This window comes from Lottia gigantea (genome assembly GCF_000327385.1).
Source record: "Lottia gigantea unplaced genomic scaffold LOTGIsca_184, whole genome shotgun sequence".
Lineage (NCBI taxonomy): Eukaryota > Metazoa > Mollusca > Gastropoda > Lottiidae > Lottia > Lottia gigantea.
The window spans coordinates 247,181-263,486 of NW_008708335.1; the positions used below are offsets into that span (position 1 = coordinate 247,181).

At 34.2% G+C, this 16,306-nt stretch overlaps 3 protein-coding genes across 3 annotated transcripts in view; 2 read left to right on the plus strand and 1 right to left on the minus strand.

The window, feature by feature from the left end:
* The first annotated feature begins 817 nt into the window (after positions 1 to 817).
* LOTGIDRAFT_239016 (hypothetical protein) lies at positions 818 to 5,494 on the plus strand. Its single transcript, XM_009052501.1, has 6 exons — positions 818 to 952; positions 1,946 to 2,043; positions 2,372 to 2,587; positions 2,790 to 2,941; positions 3,476 to 3,557; positions 3,905 to 5,494. Exons 1-6 carry the CDS (start codon positions 946 to 948, stop codon positions 3,944 to 3,946), a joined length of 597 nt encoding a protein of 198 aa, XP_009050749.1. The 5' UTR covers positions 818 to 945; the 3' UTR covers positions 3,947 to 5,494.
* A 2,871-nt stretch (positions 5,495 to 8,365) lies between these two features.
* LOTGIDRAFT_201597 (hypothetical protein) lies at positions 8,366 to 11,829 on the minus strand (the record flags this gene model as incomplete). The annotated part of the gene is made up of 1 exon (XM_009052502.1): positions 8,366 to 11,829. One exon carries the CDS (start codon positions 11,827 to 11,829, stop codon positions 8,632 to 8,634), a length of 3,198 nt encoding a protein of 1,065 aa, XP_009050750.1. The 3' UTR covers positions 8,366 to 8,631.
* Positions 11,830 to 12,348: 519 nt separating this feature from the next.
* LOTGIDRAFT_226550 (hypothetical protein) overlaps positions 12,349 to 16,306 on the plus strand; it is a gene marked incomplete at its 3' end in the record, with an annotated part of 7,392 nt that continues 3,434 nt past the window's right edge. Inside the window, exons 1-4 of the mRNA XM_009052503.1 lie at positions 12,349 to 12,377; positions 13,711 to 14,298; positions 14,748 to 14,896; positions 15,891 to 16,033. Of these exons, the coding sequence (XP_009050751.1) occupies positions 13,936 to 14,298; positions 14,748 to 14,896; positions 15,891 to 16,033 (655 nt within the window). The 5' untranslated portion in view covers positions 12,349 to 12,377; positions 13,711 to 13,935. The remainder of the gene's footprint in view (positions 12,378 to 13,710; positions 14,299 to 14,747; positions 14,897 to 15,890; positions 16,034 to 16,306) is intronic.

Below are 16,306 nucleotides of genomic sequence, written 5' to 3' on the forward strand. Positions count from 1 at the left end.
TGTATGTGAATCAATGACAAGAAAGACTACTGTCTGACTACACTGAGCTTTGAAATAAATTTTTTCTCTCATTTTATTTATATTTAAACTTTATACAATTTGTCTAAGAATGTCTTTAGGTCTATAGAAATATAAGGTTCAGTGATTTTACATATAAAACAGATACACTTCCCTCCTAGAAAATTCAAGTGGAAATGAACTATTTTTTGGACATAATTCGACTCTGTAAAATCATGTTTACAAAGTATAACTTTTCCAGTGGTTAACATTTTCATCAACCAAAAGGTAATGTAAGACTCTCAGTAGTATCTTGTCGTTGATATTTCAATTCATACGGAAATGATTGCCAAAATTCAATTCAGAAAACAGTGTAGTCAGAGAGTAAGATTTCTTATTTATCACCAAGAAAAGAAATGGACATTCGATGTCTGACAGCATTGTTTCATTAAAATTGACAATAATAATATGAAGATGGGGTTGTCCTGATTGGACAGGTTTCACTGTGATGGTCACTGTGTAGTAATTTAGGAAACACAGCTAAAAAAAAAGTCTACAGACAACTTGGAAAACTGCACCTAAAAATATGGTGTCCACATTTTTCAGCATAGATTTGAATTTGGTTGCATTGAAGTCGTCTTTTTCTTTTGCCTTCTTTTCAGATGAAGCATTATCTTCGTCTTCTATCGCCTTTTTCCTTTTCTGGTGTGTTTTCGAAGCCATTTCCAAAACCTAAACACACGTGCTTCCGGTTTTGGTCTGTGTACACACGTTTTGATGACATCACGAATTATTTTTAGAATTCATGACGTCATACACAAACACAATCACAAGAAGATCAGTCATTTTGCAATATTTCTATCAAAAACGCAACTAAAGAGTAGTTAATTCAAGACTGTTTGGACATAACTTTTAGAATTTGTTTGGAAACCAACAGATCATTTCAAAATGGACAGTATCCTTTTAAGAATATGGTGGAATTTTAGTTGTTTTGAGTCGTTTGAAAGGATATGGGTGGTGGGGATTCCCATTTTCAGATCTTTATTATCCCTGCTGTAAGTTTGTTTACATTGTAAGATTTACGAAAATGGCTGAAAATTGTCCTCTGTACCAACAAATTTCAGATTGATAATGTGTGCTTATGTTGATCATTTTATCAGCGGACTATCAGTACTGTTTGATGCTTATATATTTCTTACTAGTCTATATAGACAACTTGGACCCCTGTAATTGTGGCACGTAAAGATGGTCTCTAAAAATTTTATGTGTATCAGGGACACTAATACTAATAGCATCAATTTACACCATTCCAATTTTCAATCAGGCGTTTGTGGTATTTGTAATTCTTCTAAAACTAACGCATTTTATGATGTCACTAATCGTGAAAGGTCTAATGTGATAGAGCAGATTTACGCTTTAGTGACATCATCAAACACTTAGTTTTGTGGAAATTGCAGGAACTACAGATGTATGATTGAAAATTGGAATGGTACAAATTGATGCTATCTGTGTCCCTGTTTACTTACTGGCAGCATAGTCACGCAAATTATACCGAGCGGCAGGTAAACCGGACGTTACCAAGTGCCGTCACATAATGTTAACAACATATACACTTAAAGTTAAATATATTAAATAAATTTTATTTTATTAACACTTAGGGTTCAAAGGCAAAGACTCGGATAACAATTTAAAGACATCTCGGAACACATGTTATAAGACTCTTTGAAATTGGTCCGAGTTCCAAGTCTTAAAAAAATGGTTTGACTATAATTATCTACAAAAAATTAAAAAAATATTCTTTGAAAGTTTCTTAGTGATATGTAAAAGTTGTCTTAAAAATGTGGTCCGAGTTGTCTTTGGGTTGACATTTGTTCTACGAATCTACTAGTATATTACCTTGATCATGGCACACACCCTGTATTTCGTTGTTTCCCTTAATCTTGTCCAGAACATTTATTTAATCTAAGATTTGCAGCTAAAGATTTGGAGAGAAATGCCAAGAAATCAGAAAAATCAGAGAAAGATGAGAAAAATAAACTGAAAAAGGTAAAAAATCATGTTGATATCGTTGATTTAGTAAGGCTATATTGTAAAATGAAACTGATTTTGACATCTTACTTCAGCTTGGGAAAATGAAAAATTTTGCATTGTACGATCAATTCTCAGCTTTCACTATGTGTTTTGTGTGAAAGTCGTGAGGGGGTTCCCAATATTCGCAGGAGATCACATCTAACAGGTTGGAAAGCATGGTCACAAGTGAAAAAAAGTTTTCCATTTAAGTAGGTATGTCTACAATTTACTGTCAAATCTAAGGTTTTTAGTAGTAAAAGATCGGATTCTCTTCAATTATAAGAATATATTTGAATAATTTCAGGCCATTGCTAAAGGTAATATGGAAGGAGCAAAAATTCACGCTGAAAATGCAATTCGACAGAAAAACCAGGCGTTGAATTATCGAAGAATGGGTGCCAGGATTGATGCTGTAGCTCAGAGAGTTCAGACGGCCCTGACAACCAAACAAGTGACACAATCTATGGCAGGAGTCGTCAAATCAATGGAGTCCGCCATGAAATCTATGAATCTAGAAAAGGTATGTATTTTATTCTTCCGACTTATCTACAAAGATGCCAAAAGTCTCAGATAGTTTCTTTTTACTTTAAAGAAGAGTTAACTCATTGAGGGTGAATTTCAGCTTTTGAAACCTACAGAATTTGTTTTCCGTTTTCTTAGAAATTTATATTTGAAGTAAAGAATTGGACTGAAAGTTTATTTCAAATTTCCGTTTTTTCTAGGTATCTCAGCTAATGGACCGATTTGAACAACAGTTCGAGAATTTGGATGTCCAGTCTCAAGTTATGGAGAGTACAATGTGTAACACTTCGACGCTGACCACCCCTCAGAACCAAGTAGACAGTCTGATGCAGGAAGTAGCAGATGAGGCAGGGTAGGTACTCTCCCCTTAACGGTGCTCATACACCATAGTTATCACCACTTGTAAATAAGGATAGTGGTGATAAATTTCAAACATAACTCTCATATAACTGAATTTTAAGTTGTGTTCAGAACTCATGACCACTTTCATTATTTACAACCATACACAACTGGTAATCACTATGGTGTACTACGAAAATGGTTTGATCTCTATCATTGTTTTAAATACAAGATTCTCTCCCATTGAATGATAACACTAACCTCCTGAGACTGGGGGTTCAAATAGGGGGCAGATTAACTCAGTAGAGGGGACAACTGTCGAGGCTAAATTCAAAATGCTGCAACTCTGTGGAACATCATAGTCTCTAGCCTCTCATCGAAGGTTTAAAAGGCGTCTTCCAAGAAATTTTTCAAATAATTGAAATTTGGGGTAATAAAATGGCACAGCCACTGTTAATCTGTTTATTTCTATTATTATATAAATGAAGTCTGTATGTCCTGAATTTATTGGAGTTTATTTCTATATTATGATGTTATTTTATTACAGACTAGAGTTAAACATGGATTTACCTCAAGCCCAGGGGTCAACTATTGGTACAGCATCTTCAGCCCAGGCCTCCCAGGAACAGGTGAGTTCTCTCTTTTCACACCCTGTTTCTATTGGTCCTGGACTAGTCAGTAACTGACTGAATCTTACTAACTTAATTAAAATAATTCTGACAGCTTTCAGATTGTGTCATGAAGGAAGCATAAAGCTAGTGGTACGAATTTAAAATTAAAAAAAAATGGCATGTGCACCTTCGTGATCAGACAAATACTTGCTGGCATTTTTAATGAACTATCGCACAAAAATATACTGGACTTCCATTATCTAGGAGATTCTTCGAAAGTTTAGTGGAAAGTTATTTCTAAGGCACTTCTTTTACCTTTTAATACATATTCACTCATTTAATATTTCTAATTGTTTATTTTACAGGACGAGTTATCACAGAGGTTGGCAAAATTACGTCAAATGTAAAACACAATCTTTCTTTTATAGTCAAATTGTCGAGAAACTAAAACTAAACCAAGATCAAATCCAAATTTTAAGGAATACAGTACTCTGGGATCTTTTACTTGAAAACTTGAATTGGGATGATTTTAGTATTCGAGTCATCTGATTGGTCAAACACTACAATCTATTCTACATTTAGTTTTTTTATCCAATCAGATTACCTTATGTCTTAAAATCTGGATTTAATCTTAGATAAGTTTTCGAGAATACGGTCTCTGATTGGTTTACTAGACTAGATTTAAAATCAATTTTAGTGATTGACCAATCAGGTAACTGGAATATTAACGTGATTGGTCTAAAGAGCTCTAAAGACTTTGTGTTCACAAATATACACAAAAACTTCCAGTAAGATATTATAAAGGTTTTATAATACTACAGTAATCTGAAGGGTTAATTAAAATAAATTTGAAATCAATATTTTTTGATTGACCAATCAGGTAACTGTGCGTTTGAATTATTTTTGAGTCGCTGTTGAATCAGTTATGAGTTACACCATAAACCAAGACCTCTGATTGGCTGATTACGTTACAGTCTCTATTTTAACCCTTTGAACACCCAGTGTTAATAATATAACACGTCATATACCCTGAACTTCAAGTAAAATAACTGTATGACACTATGTGAGGTCAATTGATAATGACCGGTTGATGTAATATTACGTAATTATGTGGCTGGTAAACTGGCCGTTAGGGTTAAGAAGATTAACCAATCACGGTTCTCGATACTAGTTAGTTAGGATAGAAGAATGTTAGGAGTATTTTAACTGGCTGATGACTGTAAGTGTAAATATATTGTTTAAACTAAGTTTGTAACCTTCCTATTCTTTTTGAACAGAACATCATGATTTTAGTCTAATTACATTAAAATAATGACTTTTCTATTTTATTTATAATATACTTGTTTATTTACTTTTTATTATCAACTTTCATTTTTGTTGTTTGCTTGTATTTATAATAATGCCAATTCAATACATTAAAGAGATTGTAAATAGGTTTTCTGAATTCTTTAAGTGTATCTGAAACACTGACAGCATCGATTCGTACCATTCTAATTTTTAATCAGACGTGTGTGGTTCCTGCAAAACTATTAATTTTTTTTTTGCATTTTTGCAGAAATGTCTCTACCACATCATAATGTGCTTCAATTTTGCAGAAAACCTTTTATGATGTCACTAATTGCGAAAGCTACTTAATCGCATAGCGCCATTTGTAATTAGTGGCTAAACACGAAGTTTTAGTAGAATTACAGGAACCACAGATGTCAGATTGAAAATTGGAATTGTGCAACATAAAAAATTTGGAAAACCTAGTCCTTACAATCACCTTAAACAGAGTAGAGTCTTCTCCCCTCTCCCCCCTCCCCACAATATCTTGTCTAAAGTTTAGGGTTATATTCTGATAAATAAATAGAAAAGTGAAATGTTTTGTAAAAATGTAAAATGATATAAGTTTAGGAGGTTGTTTTTATATATTGTAAATAATATTGTCATTTATCATTAAAATTTTATATCTTAACATTGATATTTTAATGTGATGTTTATTTTGCTGGAATTTAGTATCATCTCGTTGATGATGAGTCATGTCTCCTCATTATTTCAGTCAACTCAGTTGTAAAAAGGTATAGTTAATAATAGACAGGATCCTCATGAACCTAAGTAGTATCCTTGTTCAAAATATGGTACTATTTTTCCCGTTTGAATTATCTTGTTCAGATTCTAAAATAGCCCATTCTGACATGAAATCTTCCGTCCCTAAGCTGTAAATGGGTATAGATGATTTGCTAAATATAAATACCAGAAGAAATTACCTGTGTTTCTCAAAAAATCTTGTCAAATGAAATTTGTCATAAGAGGGGAATGTTATGTTGAAAAAAAACAACAGTTATGACAAAATATGACAATAAGATCTTTGAGAAACACTGACACACTGACTGCTTGGTCAATGAATGTTAAGACCAAAAAAAAATTACCGGTTTTAAGCGACACAAGATAAAATAAATATTTCCTTTATATAACATAAACAACATCCATGGCAGTGACAGTCTTCCTCTTGGTATGTTCATTGTAGGTGATGGCATCTCAAATGACATTTTTATACGCCACATGAAATGGGTGGCGTATATCGGTCGGTCGGTATTGCTCAGTGTCACAAAATCTGCTTCAATATCTTAGACTGTTAGCAATAGCTATGTGATAAAACACCTCGTTTGATTGGAATTGCCAGAACCACAGACATCTGACTGAAAATTGAAATAGTGAAAATTGATGTTTTCTGAAAACCAATAAAATTCAAGGGTTAGGTTCCATGGAAGAGAAGAAATTACAGCAATTTTATTTTTTTTATTCATATATTTTATAAAAGGGATTGTAAAGAGGTTTTCCATTTTCTAAAAAATTTTATGTGTATGAGGGACACTGAAAGCATCAATTTGCAGGAAACACAGACGTCGGAATGAAAATTGGAATGGTGCAACATGTCCCTGATTCACATAACTTTAGAAAACCTAGTCCTTACAATCACCTTAAACAGAGAAGAGTGCCCTCCCAATTCTTATTTATAATTATCTAACTTCAAACAGGACTGTTTCGGCCTGCTGGGTCTCATCAGTGCAGTGCTAATACTGGAGTTGAGGTTTGTCTATATATCCGCCTCAGATGACCCGAATTATGTGGTATCACCGTACCAATCCAGAGTACTCAAACTAGTAAACTAGTGAGACCAATACAAACTAACAACAATGGTAGAGTTATTTATATGTGTATATTTTATAATAATAATAGTTTGAATATTTATATTTTTCAATTTTATAATACAATCCATTCTGAATATTTATTACTTATATCTTATATTATATTTATACACAATTATATATAACTTTATCTGTCTACCAACAACAAAGGTTATAAATGCTATATTGAAATTCAACTCCATAAGTGTCGGTTTTTAACTCCTTATACACATCAACATCACAAAATTACACTTTATAATATTCTATACACTGTAATTATATATTTAATACATCTTAAATTCATTCTCACTGCTAAAATAGTACATCAATTGTGTAGAGTGATATACAAATACCACTGTTAAAATAGTGTTCAATACATCAATTGTAGAGCGATATACAAATACCACTGTTAAAATAGTGTTCAATACATCAATTGTAGAGTGATATAGTAATACCACTGTTAAAATAGTGTTCAATACATCAATTGTAGAGTGATATAGAAATACCACTGTTAAAATAGTGTTCAATACATCAATTGTAGAGTGATATAGAAATACCACTGTTAAAATAGTACTCAATACATCAATTGTAGAGTGATATAGAAATACCACTGTTAAAATAGTGTTCAATACATCAATTGTAGAGTGATATAGAAAATACCACTGTTAAAATAGTACTCAATACATCAATTGTAGAGTAATATAGAAACATTACTGTTAAAATAGTGCTCAATACATCAATTGTAGAGCGATATAGAAATACCTCTGTTAAAATAGTGCTCAATACATCAATTGTAGAGATATATAGAAATACCACTGTTAAAATAGTGCTCAGTACATCAATTGTAGAGTGATATAGAAATATTAAAACAGAACCTAATAAATCATGTTGTTACTCAGAGTTTCACACCATGAGATCTTCAGACAACTGATCTATTTCAGCCTGTGTCTCTTCTGAAGTTTGACAAGTAGAAATCTTCAGACAACTGATGTATTTCAGCCTGTGTCTCTACTGAAGTTTGACAAGTAGAGATCTTCAGACAACTGATCTATTTCAGCCTGTGTCTCTACTGAAGTTTGACAAGTAGAAATCTTCAGACAACTGATCTATTTCAGCCTGTGTCTCTACTGAAGTTTGACAAGTAGAGATTTTCAGACAACTGATCTATTTCAGCCTGTGTCTCTACTGAAGTTTGACAAGTAGGGATCTTCAGACAACTGATCTATTTCAGCCTGCATCCCTACTGAAGTTTGTCAAGTAGAGATCTTCAGACAACTGATCTATTTCAGCCTGGGTCCCTACTGAGGTTTGACAAGTAGAGATCTTCAGACAACTGATCTATTTCAGCCTGTGTCTCTACTGAAGTTTGACAAGTAGAGATCTTCAGACAACTGATCTATTTCAGCCTGCGTCAGTACTGAGGTTTGACAAGTAGAGATCTTCAGACAACTGATCTATTTCAGTCTGTGTCCCTACTGAAGTTTGACAAGTAGAGATCTTCAGACAACTGATCTATTTCAGTCTGTGTCTCTACTGAAGTTTGATAAGTAGAGATCTTCAGACAACTGATCTATTTCAGTCTACACTCCTACTGAAGTTTGATAAGTAGAACTCATATTCTGATATCTGAAGTTATCAAAAGAATAAAACACTCTTCATGTTTAAAATGTGTAGAATCCGTTCTAATTTAGAATTATTTAATAATACAATTCTCTGGTCAATGTACAGTGTATACCCATTACCAAGAACTTTACCAAATATAACCGAATGGGAAAATTTGGTCAAAATAAGAATTAAGAAATGAAATCATTGTAGTTACCCATCTAATGTGTTCCTGAATTAACAATAAATTCTAAGACTCACCAAGACTAGCTATACATTATACCTTTGGTGTGTGCAATGAAGTCAATTTTGTCCAAAAATTAAGAAATTTCAAAACCAGAATGTGAGTGAATAGCATATCTTAACTTTTCTTTTAAAATACTTTTCTTACTATAGTTGGGTAACTTTAATAGATTGAAACACGTTGACGAAGTCGGCAGACGTCCGCCTGCGTCTTTCTTTTTGATATTAAAAAATCCCTTTAATACACTTCCGACCGTATCGCCCATATCTTGGTCATCACTGACCTCAACACATCGAATAGAAAACGGAGGCTCCAAATGAGCGAAACCCAACAATGGAGGCTTCGAGCAACTAGTTACAAATTTCAAAAACAGACTCTTCTCAGCGTCTTTAAAATCTTTATCCAGAATGTCCCATAACCAGTTTATAACTCTATGGTTGTTATGGTAACCACCGTAATATTGAGTATGACGTCTCAGATCCTCAATATCCATGTCCGTATTATCACCGGAAATTAGTTTCTGGAATTCTGGCGCTGAAAAGATGTGTAGCCAGTCTTTATTAATCACAGTTTTAAAACCACGAATAAACGCGTTGGTCTGATCTCGAATCTGACGATACATTCGAAAATGTGCCATCAAATGGACATATCGAATTTTATTTTCGTTGGTGACAGATATTGCTTTACCCCCAGGGACCAACTCGTGGGTTTCGATTCTCCCCATACAATCCTCGTCACACGAGAATGTAAGTTCAAGGTCACACATATCTCCATCGTAATGTTTTATATAATTCAAACTTTTCGCGAGTTCCGGGTCCAAGGATGGAAGTTCATCTAAAGAACTATACGTCGAACTTTGTTGATGTCCAAGCATCTGTGTTAGAAAAAAAGATGCGAAAGGAATTTCGATAATGATTCCTTCATACACGGCTTTTCCTAACATTTTACCAACAAATTCAAACAAAGCCAAATGATTTTCTTGAATAAATGACGTAGATGAAGGATAAAGTTTCTGTTCACTTGTAACTTTAAATAAACTCAAAGACGGATCGAAAACTCGTGAAATAGTTTCTTCTAGAAATTCTTTAAAAACTCCATCTTGATCTATCCCAGCTTCATCAAGTCCTTGTTCGTTTATAAATTTTACTCGAATGATTCCTTTGAGGGCACGAGACGGCAACTGAGCTAATTGACGATAACCGTCCTCCACGATTCGACTACGATGTACGGTTATTAACGTTGACTGCGGAGAGGCACAAACAGATTCTGTAATTCCCAATACGTCTTTCTCCTTAGAAATGTATTTTCGGAATAAGATGACTCTATCGTTAAAAGGTATGATATGGGGAACTTTCTGCATGAGAAACTGAACTGATTTTCGTCCCCTGTCCAACTCGGCCATAAATAAACTTGGTTTCACGTCCCGAATCAGCCAATGATTTTTGGGAGCAAATTGACGTCTGGCGTCTCGTTCATGAAGAATCATTAACAATGTCCAACACGAATTATAAACATCAGAACTCGCTGCCGTTTGAAGATCGATCATGCCTGTCCACAAAACGCGAAACACAAAAATATTCAAAAATTCACTCATTTTCACATAATCTGACACTTTAAGAAATCTCTGAGTTTCGTACATCTCAATGTCATCTAAGGTCGTCAATAAATGACTGGCTGTTTCACAAAATAACGTCAACAGACTGAAAACTGGGTGAATGGTAGAATTGGGCGTTTCGGTCAAAAAATCCAAATAGATTTTCAATCCACAATTTGGTCCCAAGTCACAAAGGAATCTCCACAAATTTGGTAGCAAGACTTCGTTATAACTCAGCCCTCCAATGACGTCCATTTTTAATTGAGATAAAGTTTGTAGAGTGGTACGGTATAAATTACAGGCCAAACAAGTTGTTGTGGACATCGAACTTTCCAGTTTTATCTTCGGAGCGTCATTTTTCTGTGAAGCTTTCTCAATAACTTTCTTGATAATGTTTCGACTAGGTGAAGCTTTCGGAGCTGATTTCAATTCAGAGATTTCGACATATTCTATCAGATCTGTGAACAAAATTCTGATCATTTTGTCACTCCATAAAAGTTGTAATTGTTTGACGACGAAGTGCATTGCCTCGTGTAAACTTTTATCAGTAGCTTGAGAAAACCAGCCTAAAACTGGATGCCAGTGAGTCAAATTTGACTTTTTACTTAACACATACTTCTGACATCCATCTAGCAGTCGAATCATCACGCACATAAAGTTTAAAGTATTTTCTATCAGGCCTTCCAGTTCGGAGAAACCGAGTTGTATCAAATTGGCCATAAGACACAGAGCGTAATTTCCTTGTAGCGAATTAAAAATTATCCTTGTGCTTTGTTCATTGGTCATTAGATCAAGACAGCGTTTAAAAACACGATGAGTTATCAAGATCGCCAGTGTGTCTGGGGATAAAACACTGATATGGTGAACTATTGCTGGAACTGATAAAATGTGGAGTAAAAAGACGGACAAAAGATTGTCGGAAAAATTAGCTGCAATTAACGGGCGCAAGGCAACAGTCATAATGGCGGATAGAGTGTTCTTATTAAAGCTAGGTTTAAATCGAGCTAAACCTTTCATTAATAATGTGGCCAGAATTGGGTAGAGTCCCATCGTGTTTAAATGGCCCATGATATTGTTACATAGCTTTATCATTCCTTGACTCAACGCTTCCGTTGCTTTCGTCTTTAAAATCTTCCACGATGTTGTACTAGTAAATGTTACCAATATTCCTAAATGCAGCATGATACTGTTTGAATCGTGATGGTTCTCTGGTCTCAATATTTTCAAACACTGACAACATTTCCAAGCAATGTCTTTCACTTGTTGAATCCATAGCAATGCATTTTTTGTCATGGCTACAGAAATGTAAGAATTTTTTGTCACATCCGATTGGACGCTTATCAACAAATATCGACACAAATATTCAAAGCGGTATTTGTCATCAGCTTGGTTATAGAAAAACAAAAATCTTCTGACAGTTTTGAAAAATTCCAAGGCTGGTGCCAGTTTTGGTTTGTAGTCCACCCCTTCTCCTTCTCCATTTTGATCAGGTAACTGAATCAATCTGTCCAAATCATCACGAGCGTTCTTTTGAAGTTTCCGTCGACATAAAAAGCTTCTTGTGTAGCACTGAATTTTTACGGCTGAGAGTTCTCGAATCCTCTCTTGTGCTCTTTCTTCTCTGGCAGTTTTGGTGTTTTCCAGGAAGCTGTTTTTGTGTCTGTCTACGCTTCCAAACATTTTCGCGAATTCGTCTGCAAATTCTGAAGGAAATATTAAGAATTGACCTCAATATTCAAAACAGCAAAATCATGACTGAATAAAATTTTAGCAGACGATATCCAAAACATAAAATGTTGACCTTCAGAATGGAATTCTTGACGAAAATTCGATGTTATTGAAGTATCGATTGATTTGTTTTTGACATTTCATTCGTTCAATCATCCCTGATAACCTCCCTTAGCGGAAAGTATAATGTGGCTAAATCACAGGGCCTCGAAATTCTTGTTGGAAATGTTATCAAAAATAGGCTAGATCTACCAACAATTTATCAAAGTTTTCTTCTGGAAAATGAAAAAGAATAAACTTTTTTTTTAAATTAAATTAAAGATGTTTTCAAAGTCATTTCCAAAATTTTCAAACTTTGATAAAATGTAACGCTTCGAGTCCCTGTGAATTAACAAATGAGGTGCAGATAATCCGGAGATTTGGTTTATCTCCCTTAGGCCACTAAATTCTTATAAAAGTTTAAAGGTAGATAAGAGCTCCCCTGGTGGAATATTCCTCTGGTTTTAAAGAAATTGAGATCATTTTTGACCATTCCATTTACTTATACTCTATATTATTTAGTTGCACTTTTCAATATTGAGATCATGGAACTCTCTATGATCCAATATCAATGATATCAGCATTATACATAGACCGAAACATCTGTCTCCGAAACATCTGTCTCTATTCCAGCCTCTGATAGTTATTTGGACGAATGTCGGCTGGTGTATAGACAGAAAAAATAGGCCCTGTTAAATGGGATTGTTCTGCATCTAAACAGGTGTCGGGGGTTTATACCTATTTAGAAACCTTTGATCCGCAAAACCCAGGTTTATTTGGAAAGATGAATGTTTTGTAGTTCAGTAATACCATCATTTTCTCCCTACACCATTTATGTCATGTCTCATCTCATGTCCATCAAAGTTTTATTTTGGCGAAACTTATCTAACATCGGCCATTTAAAACTGCCAAAGTTCAATGGTCATAGATTCGCATGATACTAACAAAAAGAAATTTATGGTGTTGCTCAACACTAATTATAATCATCTTAAAGGTAATTCTATATTATTTGAGAGAAAACGCATCTTTGGAGGTGTGGAAAATCCCCATTTAACAGGGTCTCTTCCTTCTGACTTCCCCAACTGACAACTATCAAAATATGCATCAGAGACTGGAATAGTCAGATGTTTCGGACTACATTGTCCATAGCCCATAGGCTACCATATTCCTTAAGCACCAGCAGAATATAATATAATCCATTATATGAAAGATATCGTAGTGTTTAAGGAACATGATAGGCTACTGACATTCGAAGATTTTTACATTATTTGTTAGTTTGTTAAAGCGCTAAAGCGTAAACAGACCTGGCCATAATATGTCTATTATTATTATTATTATGATTATTATTACTGTAGTAACTGTAGGGTAGGTGTAGGTTCACTATGTCTATATAAATAGCTCTAACTGTTAAAAGTTAAAAGGTTAAAAGTAAGATTATCAAGTTAAACACAATTGTCCGAGCAACTTCAAAAGTGTTTTTATGTGCTCAATCAGCTCATCAAAAATGAACTGAATGGAGTTTTACATCCTACTTTTCTGCATCATGTGGACTAAAAAGACAGGCAATGTCATGCAGTGTACAATGAGGGAAATTTAGCAAGGACAGCAGCATTAACCTGCCCTTTTTCGATTTCCAACTATCGAAGGTGCCTGTAGCTCACGGGCCTCTGTTTATTGTTATCAGCTGATCAAACAAGATGTGAATATATAAGTCTATTAGTAGACCCCTAGGCCTATTATTAAATCAGAGAGATTCTAAATGTTCATATGAAGTTTAACATTTTATTTTTGTAGATTAAGTAGATTCTGAAAGTAAAATTGTGAAATGGAATAATTTAAAGACATGGTTGGTTAAACTATTATACTGATATGAATATTCATCAACAGATTTATGATAGTGAATAGAATATAGAAATTTATTACAGTGACCCCAGATCAAGGTCAAGAAGATAACAATCTTTCATTAATCATATTATATATCAAGACAATCAGAGACTCTAGAGTAAACCTTCATACACAATGGAGGCTTTAAAAACCACAGCTTGTTCGGAAATAGATAAACAATCTTCAGTGTTAAATGAACTGAGCCAAGATATCTGGAACCACCCTGAGTTGTGTTTTGAGGAACACCATGCCCATGCTAAACTTACAGACTTCCTGGAGAAATCAGGATTCGATGTGGAACGGAGTTATAAATTACCAACAGCCTTCAAAGCAACTTTTAAAAAAGGTTCTGGACCAAACGTAGCTGTTTTGTGTGAATATGACGCTCTGCCTGGTATTGGTCATGCATGTGGACATAATTTAATCGCTGAGTGTGGTATAGCTACATCCCTGGGGGTCAAGGCTGCCATGAAATCTTCTGATAAAGATTTTGGAACTGTGAGTGAAATTTTCACAATTCATCAATTTTTTTAGTTTCATGAACTTTCAGTAGCAGTGTGGGGTTTTTTTGTAGCTTAATACAATATTGTCATTGAATACCCTATTTTTTAGCAATTGTTGTTAAATCTGCTACAAATTCACTCTCCATTGTATAAGAAACTGCAGAAACAGATATGATGTATGTAGGCTATTTAATCATTTAATATTAGGATCATTATTAAAACACTGTTGTCATGGCATCTGTAGGGAAGAGTTTATTTAGAAATATATACAAGGAAGATTGAATATTGAAGGGTTTTACATGGATGTTTTGCAATTTGTGACAACGCAATATTTTGAACTTAAGCTAGTTTCTATCAACATGTAAATCAAACCTTATTTCTATAGAATTATGTTCAAAAAAGGGTGTTCATTGTTTTATAGTTTTGTTCTCTCTGTTCTTCCAGTTGACTGTGATAGGAACACCGGCTGAGGAAGGTGGAGGAGGTAAAATAGAATTAATCAATGCTGGTGTTTTTAAAGATGTTGATTTTTCTATGATGGCTCACCCATCTAAATTTACGTTATCCAGACCTATCTATGTAACAATGAACATGTAAGTTTTTATAATTGTCTTTTACCTAAAGTTTAGTATCGTCACACAGCACCATCAGATCAGACAGAATTATGTACTCGTCCTTATAAGAAAGTAGCTTCTATAACAGGGTAAATTTGTGGCTAAGCAACAAAAAATCAAATGAGTTTGATAAATCGAATCACGAATAAACTAATGTGTGTGTGTGAGGGTTAATGAAAAAGCTTTCTGGTAACTAGAGGCAAGTTTCTCTATGTTTCTAGTAACTAGAGGCAAGTTTCTATACGTTTCTGGTAACTAGAGGCAAGTTTCTCTATGTTTCTGGTAACTAGAGGCAAGTTTCTCTATGTTTCTGGTAACTAGAGGCAAGTTTCTCTATGTTTCTGGTAACTAGAGGCAAGTTTCTCTATGTTTCTGGTAACTAGAGGCAAGTTTCTATACGTTTCTGGTAACTAGAGGCAAGTTTCTCTATGTTTCTGGTAACTAGAGGCAAGTTTCTATACGTTTCTGGTAACTAGAGGCAAGTTTCTCTATGTTTCTGGTAACTAGAGGCAAGTTTCTATATGTTTCTGGTAACTAGAGGCAAGTTTCTCTATGTTTCTGGTAACTAGAGGCAAGTTTCTCTATGTTTCTGGTAACTAGAGGCAAGTTTCTATACGTTTCTGGTAACTAGAGGCAAGTTTCTCTACGTTAAAGTTAACGTTAACCAAGTTTAACCAAGTTTAACCAAGTTAAACCAAGTTTAACCAAGTTTAACCAAGTTTAACCAAGTTAAACCAAGTTAAACCAAGTTTAACCAAGTTAAACCAAGAAGTAGTTTACCATAAAATAGTGTTCTGTTATTTGATGAAAGATTGAGTGAACCTTTCTAAAAAAAACTAAAAGAAAATAAGAAATCATAGGCTTATGAACTGTAAAATTTCCCCTCATTGCATACTGCATAATATTGCACATCTTAATCTACCAAAAAGGAGAAATTTTATCCTCACGATTATCAATTCTTTTTTTTTTTCAGTGTGACGATTAAGTACCATGGTAAAACATCTCATGCTGCTGGGTTTCCCTGGGAAGGAGTTAATGCCCTTGATGCAGCTGTCCTGTGTTATCAGAATATTTCCGTGCTACGACAACAGATGAAGCCAACCTGGAGAGTACATGGTAGGATTTTCGCAATTTCATTGTAAAATTTAAATGGATAGGTCAACCACTTTGGGGAGTTGATTTCGGTCTTGGAGAAGTCTTCAGAAGTACTAGAAATGTATGAAAATCACATAATTCCTTTAAAAATATTTCAAACTAGCAATTTCTTTTCCTATTTCTATAGATGTCTTTTCTATATATGGCAGTGTCTCAAGAAAAATGACTTGTCTTTTTAACTTTCAAAAACACATAATTCTGGACATACATGGATTTGAAGGCTCAAATTTGAAG

Bases quoted from the DNA above. Each gene is read 5' to 3' on its own strand.
- LOTGIDRAFT_239016 (XM_009052501.1), top strand. The intron at 2,044-2,371 runs GTAAAAAATCAT...GAATAATTTCAG, and splicing joins AGAAAAATAAACTGAAAAAG to GCCATTGCTAAAGGTAATAT. The intron at 2,588-2,789 runs GTATGTATTTTA...CGTTTTTTCTAG, and splicing joins AATCTATGAATCTAGAAAAG to GTATCTCAGCTAATGGACCG.